This window comes from Helianthus annuus, chromosome 14 (genome assembly GCF_002127325.2).
Source record: "Helianthus annuus cultivar XRQ/B chromosome 14, HanXRQr2.0-SUNRISE, whole genome shotgun sequence".
NCBI lineage: Eukaryota > Viridiplantae > Streptophyta > Magnoliopsida > Asterales > Asteraceae > Helianthus > Helianthus annuus.
This window is the reverse complement of record NC_035446.2, coordinates 8,672,286-8,681,126: the sequence shown is the minus strand read 5'-3', so window position 1 is coordinate 8,681,126 and position 8,841 is coordinate 8,672,286. Positions and strand designations below refer to the sequence as shown.

The window sequence follows — 8,841 nt, the reverse complement described above, 5'->3', positions numbered from 1 at the left end:
TGTTTATGATTTGGTTTGGATGGTTTTTAGGTTAAACCGTATAACAATAGTGTGCTCGTTTTAAAGATAAAAAATGCTCGTTTTTATGATGCAATTTTTTATAAAAAAATAATGTCATATGAAAAAGTTATTAATTTTTAAAAAAAATGTGGGGGAATTAAAGGAAACACAAACTATCGACTTGGATGTAATAGAATACCGTTAGAAATCTCACTCGCCTCCTTGTTTTTGTTCAATTTTATCCATTTAATCTAAGCCTTTGATTAGTCAATTGATTGTGAAGATTGTTTTCTTTCCTTCCTAACCAAACAAACTTCCTAGTATATTCTGACCCATAAAACATATTTAAAAAATATAATACTAAATGAGTCGTGAACCCGCCTAGTCGATCGAACCCTAACTGACCAAAGATACATACAAACCTTTTTAAACTTAGCCCAAGTCCGTGGATTTCGTATTACGTTCGTGTCATGTCTTCATATGAAAGACGGATTTGTCTTAATGAGTTGTTTGACAATAAAATGTTGCAACAGTTTCTAGTGACAATTGTTATCAGGCTATATAACTTAACAACATTCACAACCAAGAAACTCTATTGCTTTGCCGAATCTGAAACGTCAACTACAATTTACAAACCACGAAGAACAATACTATAGATGTACCATAGTAAATGGTCAACGATTGTTGCAATATATGTACCAGTACCACGAGGCTAGAGGCGTTTATTAACATTCACTTGCTACATCGATAAAGGAAGCATCATCCTTCGCTTTGTTTTGCTGTTTAATTTAACTTGCTTGGTTACCTTCATACACAACAGAAGTAACCACGCGACGGTTGCAAAGATTAAAGTGAGCCTCAAATGTGTGAAATACAAGGAGACAACTGAGGAAATGATGAATGCTAGAATCAGAATTTCCCATATTACAAACATCACCATATCCATCCTGAATCCACATAAACCAAATTAAGATGGAGCATATTAGACATGTTTGTTTAATGTTAGAGAAATTACAACATTTTCATCTTCTGACAAATAATATTATATGTATCAAAATTATATTTAGGTTCTAATGGTTCTAGTTAGTGCATCCCTATTTTAGACCTTGAAGTTGAAGACTTGAAGGTACCACCATTGGGCCGGTAGTCTTAACATAACAGTATAATACCATTAGGTTCTAACTGGCCCAGTTAGTGCATCACTACATTGGATCGTAAAGGTGCCACTATTGGGCCGTATATGGGTTTGAGCCCACCAGGTTGGGCTTGACATATGTTAGCCTACTGCCTTCCTCCCTTAAATAGGGAAAGACAACTCCCTCCTTCCGGCACTAATTTCTCTTCCTGTTACATTATACATACTACCGAGCACGACCGTCCCTATACATGCTACTGAGCCTCTTCCTCCTACCTTATACATACTATTGGGAAGGACCATCCCTATACATACTACTGAGCAGGGCCGACCCTAAGAATTCGTGTACTCTATTCGAGCTCGAAAAAATGTGCCCTTAGGCCTTAGTGAAATTGCGTATTTGGCTCACTAAAAGTCTAAACATAATGCCAAAGGGGTTAATAACTAATCTAAACCATAAGAATAGTTTGTAAGGGGGCCTATGTTGGTGTTTGTATGGATGTACCCGAATAAAAAAATATTTTACATATACATATCAGGTTTTTTTTCATAAAAAACGTGCCCCTCGAAATATCGGGCCCTGGCCGGTGGTCCTCCCCGCCCACCCCCAGGGCCGGCCATGCTACTGAGTTACTACTGAGCAGTGGCGAAGCTTGAAAAAAAAGTTCGGGGGGTCGGAAGGTAACGGACCTAAAAAAAATTTCTATTGCGTAGTTTGGAGGTGTATGTTCGGGTCGGACGTCGGTGATTCGATCCGGGTCGAGTCGGGTCAAACATTAATATCAAAGCAATGTTATATATGTACGTTTTGTATAGGACGTCGGTGATTCCTCCTACCTTATACATACTACTGAGAATGACCATCCCTATACATGCTACTGAACAACGCTATCCCTGAGAATATTAAAAATCTTTAGGACCCGAGAATGAGTAGTGAAAATCAGGCCCTAAAGTATATATATATTTTTGAGAACATATATACAAAAGCTTTAAATTTATTTAAAAAGCTTAAAATATATAATAAAAATTAAAATATATATAAAATAAATCACAAATTTTAAATCAGGCCCTAAATATATATATATATATATATATATATATATATATTTAAATATATATAAAAAAGTTTAAAATGTATTTAAAAAAACTTAGACTACAGAATAAAAATTTTAAAAATATATATAAAAAGCTTCTTTTTTTTAAAAAAAAAAAAATTTTGGGCCCTCCGGAGATTTGTGCCTCGGGCGGTCTCCGACCTGCCCAACCCTCTAAGTTGGCCCTGTTACCGAGTCGCTAACATTATCCATGCATGTATTCCTTATCTCTTACCATTGAATGGTGATCTTTGAGACTTTCGATGTCAGGCATTGGCGAAGCTTTTACTCAGTAGTGTAAAGTTACATGTATTTCATTCAAAAATTGTATTGTATATACGTATTGAGTCCCCTCCCCCAACACACACAAGCTACGCCACTGATCTCGAGACCCTTGCTAATAGACATTACCCTATTTAGGTCCAGTGGGCTTCGCCCACACAAGGACTATGTGTTTTGCCCTAGACCTACCTTAGATTTAACCCCACCAGATGTTTGGGCCTTCCCTTCCTTCCTATCCAATAACTCTCTCAATCTGTTGCTATACTACACATCCATATACACATACAGTTATTATATGACATGCGTGTCCGTCTTGACCGTCGCAGTGTTCGCGGGGCTTTGGTCGATGGACCTTGTAACAGGTGTCTTGTGTTTACAACCTCTATTCTAGCTCCGAAAGATGAATAACAATGCTACACCACAACCAAGATGACCTTTAACCTAAATAAGTCTCTTCCTACTTTGCTACTCAAGTCTTGGAGCGAGATTTAAGGGTTTTTGTAGCAACATAGGTTTTCAATGTTTGCGGCATTCATCCATAATTAACCATGCATAGATCCAACCCACAATGATTGATGATAATCATTGGAGTATCTAATCTTCTTTTTTGTGACAGTAGATATATAGTGTCAAATCTTGATTTCAAAGCATTAACTGCATATAATGACTCTTTAAAATCTCTTTCGCCTGTATTGTGTCATCATCCTATTTAGTCATATCCTCATAAAACATCCATTTGTTATCAAGTCAAGGCCATTTTCAATCTTGATGCCTTCAACTATATTCTGTTTCATGATTCAAGCAATTCATACTGATTGGAGGAAGCCAAATCTGTCTAGTTGATAACCAGTGTCGATGCTTCCTGTTCCTTGTTTTCTCTAACCATGAGAACCATTACCGAAAAACTCACAGGACCCTGGCAGGCCGACAACACCCTGCTAATTCACGACGTCAGTAAAAATTCATCTGGCAGGTGGCCTTCAAGAAGTTATAGCAACCAATAAAAGCTGAGTGCGGCTAATTTTCAATCTTTGTTCATATTACGACTTAATTTTTTTTTTTACTTTCGATTGCTATACTGAGTGCGGCTACCGTATTGATAATATGACAAAACAAATTGATATCGACTGACTACCCGCTGCGTAGCACAGGGTAATTTTGCTTGTTTAAAACTTAATAACCATCTAAAACACTTAAGAAACTAAACCTAATTAGCCGTTCATAGCAGCAATTCCAAAGTTGAAAAACTAAAAGGAGTAGGGACGTGGGACAAAGGACAATCCGTCAACAGTAGGTGATTTTATCGCATGTTGGTCATCTCATGTTAGTCGATCGTCAACAGTAGGTTAGTCGATCGTCAACAGTAGGTGAATTTTGTTTACTTGCATATGTTTCTATTTTAGAGGCTCATATTTACTAGTCGCACACTTCCTTCGAAATCTACAGACTCCCCCTGGATGTAACGCTTTTGACAATCGAGTTAAGCCATTCTTGGAGGTTTGAGCTTATCTTAAGCGCTTCAACTAACCGTTTACATCGTATGTTGACATTTATGTTCGGTTTTCTTGAGGTTTCTCCATTTTATAGTGTAAATTGGGCATGTTATCATATCAAATGGTTCATCAAATAATTGGAGTGTGACATTTAATTTTCAACTCATTTTTGCATTTGATATTCAAATTCCTTGAAGAAGTAATGTAAAACAAACACATACTAGTAATTCAAAAGGTTGCAGATCATAAAAAACGGATCACTTTACCTAACACATATAATCATATTGCAGTATAATAACAAGTTTCTACCTATATATCCCAATTCCAAACAAGCAGAAAACAATCAATTCGAAAGCGAAACCATCAAATCACATACATTAGATGATCATAATTCATAAATGATACATATCATATCACATACCTGGTTGAAGAAGAAGAAGAAAGTTTAGTGTTATAGGAAAAGAAGGAGAGGGAAGCCCAATCAAGTTTCGATCGAATTTGATATTCGCGTAGCTGGTCCACCAGATCCGATCGTTTAATTTTATTCTGTTTATACATTGTAATAGAATGCAATTGCATCTTTAGGCTTGATCCTTCACCCCTTCTTCTCTAATGGATATCAATAAAATTGTCTCTGATATTATATAATGTTATGGAGATAATGATGACGATGATGATGATTATGACGCTGGAGATCCGGTAACCAGTTGGCGGATGAAACAGACCAACGCAGGAGAGGGAGCGGGTGTAGATTACAAACGTTCCTTTCTCTCTGCGTTCCTTGGATGCATCGTGATTTTGTTAATGTATGGAAATCTTATTTTGTACCATGCACAATTTACAAATTGCTCCCTTCAACTTGGGTTATTTTCTTGGCTCTCAAAAGAAATTTAGTTAGTAGACTTGTATTCTTTACATGGATACACAAATAACGTATGGTCACTAAAGTTTATTTGAATTATCCTTCTATTAAATCGAAGCTTTGATGGTGAACACATTTCTATGCTTAGCTCCTTTCTTCTGCCGTGCCTATTTTTATCTACGTGTCAATATAAATTGTCTTAACAATACTAAGAGACGGTTAAACTTACAAATTCACTTGGTTAGATAATATGAACTTATAGGGTCCTATTATTTTATATTGTAAACTTTAGGTACTTAAGTGAAATTGTATCATCTATATAATGTAGCTCTATCATCCCATTTCCATTTCATTTTTGGAAAATACAATTCACTTTCCTCATTCATGGTATCAAGCCATCCCTTGAGTGGTTGAGTTTCTTCCCATCCTTTTCTCTCCCTCCCTTTATCTCACTCTTTCTTTCTTTATTCCTTCTTCTTCTTTTCATCATCTCAATTGTTCACCTTAATGACTTCTTCCTCAAATACAAATACTCTCCCTATGAATGGATTGGCTCCTATGATTGCTTTCAGCTACTAACTACATCTATTGGCGTACACAAATGAAACCCCTCCTCTCATACCAGCACCTCCTATGTCATGTTGACGGTTTTCAAACCCTTCCCCCATCGATGATTACCAACAACGATAAGCAGGTAGATAACCCGGATTTTATGACTTGGGTTCAAGGCGAACAACAAGCTATAATCCTCCTCAACACCTCCTAATCTGGAATCTGTCATGCTTAACCATCTTTGACTTGGACCTTTGACGTTGTTGACCAAAACTGATAAAGCGCAATTACATGGCTGGAACTGCACTTACAGATTCCCCCTTAATTGTTCCTATCAGTTCTATCTGATAATGATATCTTAAGTCACCGGATACTGCACTTACATTTCCAACAACCCGTACTTATCTAAAGCCTCATAGTGTATTGTGCAATGTTGCTCTAAAGTACGTTCTACCATTAGCTTCATATTATCATACCCATGGACTTCCTTTTCGTCAATTTTGTTGAAGATCAACCATTGGTGCACATTAGGAGGTAATATATCGTGTAAAAGGTGAGTTCTAGTTCGGGTATGGGCATAGGTGGAGAAAATGGCGCGGAATCACTTGATTCAGATGATAGTTGTGAACAAGATGATAGTTGTGAACAAAAGGATGAGGATTGTGAGAAAGATGATAGATTTTGTTGCTTTTATCTTTCTAGACCTTGTCTTCATTTTCTGTAAAAATGAGAAAAATTTGGAATAGCTTAACATAGAAACAGAGCATACTTTGTTCTATTCTGTCAGCAGGTAGGCACGGGCATACCATCTAAGATGCATGGTCGTGCATCACCTGATCACAGGTGATGGCACGGTTTGTTTATTTGGTTTTTTAGTATCTTTTGATGATTTTGAGTCTGATTTACGCTTCTGTTAAAATTTGTTTTATTTTTTTTTGAAAGAAAGTTTATGGTATGGCCACAGAAAGCATAACCATACATCTGGTTTGTTTAAACAGATTACATTTCAGAAAGTTAGTTAGGCTCCGTTGTTGTTCACTTTCTACTGAACTGGGCAGGAGGTACGCACGACTGTGCTTAGACATGCACTACCAAGCCTTAGTTGTTAACAGAGGAAACTTAGACATATTTTTGGAACTTCTGTGATTCTGTGTTGGGCTTACATATTCATGCCCATGCCTAAAGGTAGGCACAACCTTGCTTAGTTACTATACTAGGTCAATAGTGTCTGGTCAAACCTGTCAGTTTTCCCGCAAAATCGGTTGTAAAATTTTAAAATTTCTTCACCCATTTTGTTTCTACTAGCACCCTAATCATTTCTATACAAATTTAATCTTGAAATTATAGTGTTTAATGGTTCAAATCAGAGGTTTTAGCAAGAACTTGGTTGTAACCTGAAACATGGTGAAACTAACTAGTCTAGCCATCAATCACAGTCAAAAAGTGTAAAAGACAAGTAATAAGTATCTGGAGATGAAGATTCTCAATGAAATTTGGAAGGAAATGGTGTAATTGAAGTGGTGGTTGTGATGATGGTGAAGAGGGTTTTATTTTGACCTATGTCAAAAAATGCCTTTTTATACCCAACTAGTATTAAATACCCCCGCGTTGCGGCGGGGGCGATCACTAATGCCAAACTACTGTCAGCGACCACCGACACTGAAGTTGCGGTGTTAATGCGAAGAAATTAAACCGAAACGTCGAAACGTAAAACATAGAATAAAATAACTAAGTTGATCTAGGACTCGCGCGCTACGATGAACCCGCGTCAATTTTTTCTCGTTTGACAGGTTTATCGTAATCTATATATAATATATATCATTACCACTATACAAACAATAATGCATACATTACAAAAACCATTGCATCAATATGTTGCAAATTATATTTATACAAGATTTTGGCTAAATTAATTAGACTATTATAAATAATAATAATTTACAAATAAAACAACACAACTTTGAAGGGATCAAACCGAATGAATATGGTAAGATAATGAAACCATTATTTGATTAGGGTACAACCACTTAAGTACAATTTACAATCATAAATACATACAAAACAGATTGAATTTGGTAAGGTAATGAAACCATTATTATTTGATTAAGATACAACCACTTAAGCACAACTTACAACCTATATTTGATTAAGGTACAACTATTTAAGCACAACTTATTACCAAATATGCACACAAATATTTAAAATTAATAGTATATAAATAAACCAAGTTAGCTTAAAATACAACCCACAAATGCATTAACAAATAACAAAGCATAGTTTACAACTATCATTGCACAAATATTTTCTAAATTGATAGTATATAAATAGATGAGCCATGCACTTCAACCAAACAAGTTTTAGAGAGGAGATCGAACATGGTTGTTCTCTCCCAGAGCCGAACGATGTAAACTCTTTAGTATTGAATAAATCTGTGATGGTGTCGTTAAAATGACGAAACGTAAGACCCAAACACGTTTTAATCATAAAGAGACAGCGGAAATACGAGCCTTAAAATTTCTTTCTATATAAACGTCTTAACATACTTAAAAGTCCATTTTTAAAATGACTCTTTTACAATAAATACATCGTTCGTTCTCATTTATGAAATAAAAACATAACTTATGTTTACACAATTACATAATTAAGCATTCCCGTACAATCTATCTTGTGACTCGATCTTCGACCGCTTACACCTCGTGATGATGATCTGTGATTCCGTACATCCTGCATTCACCACATATATTCACATCGTTAGTACTTGGTGACATTATATATATATATATATATTATAAGATTCTTAATTATAGGATCACGTGGCGTTCTATCCTCATATACATTCCATTTGGTTATCTTTCCAAATTCAAGCATTTCATCTCGATGTTTAACCTTCAATGAGTCAATAGTAATGTACCTGCATTTCATTTCATTTGCAAAGGAAACCTAGTTCGTATCGTTAATATTCGTGTATATTTTGTGACACTCTAGGTTTTCCCGAGTAACCCTCTTGTATTAGCAATGTGTACGTACGAATTATTGAATAAAAGTTGTGATTATCTTGTTATGCTATGTGTTGTATGTATGTATAATATATATATAAGTGTATAAATACTAGTGGGCCGAGACCATGACTCGAGACCACTCGGTCTCGAGTGAACCGTAGATGGTTGGGGCCGGTTGGGCTGCAAACCCCCTTAGCCCACTCGGAAACCCACTAGTGGTGCACCACCTAATATATATAACCCAAAGACCCTCACACTCTCCTCTACACTCTCTCTCACTTCATCCTCACTCCCTCTCTCTAGAAAAACCTTAAACCCTAACAATCAAGCATCACCTCTCCTCTCCTTTCTCTCTCGGATCAAACCGGTGACAACAAGGACTTTCGGGCAAGCTTGGGATCTTATTTGGAAGCTCATTCATCGA

General features: G+C 36.2%; 1 protein-coding gene across 1 annotated transcript; it reads right to left on the bottom strand.

Annotated features, from left to right (window-relative positions):
- Positions 1–739: 739 nt before the first annotated feature.
- LOC110905272 lies at positions 740–4,748 on the bottom strand. Its single transcript, XM_022151124.2, has 2 exons — positions 4,426–4,748; positions 740–947 (listed from the first exon to the last, which is right to left on the bottom strand). Exons 1-2 carry the CDS (start codon positions 4,581–4,583, stop codon positions 740–742), a joined length of 366 nt encoding a protein of 121 aa, XP_022006816.1. The 5' UTR covers positions 4,584–4,748.
- Between the last annotated feature and the right edge of the window lie 4,093 nt (positions 4,749–8,841).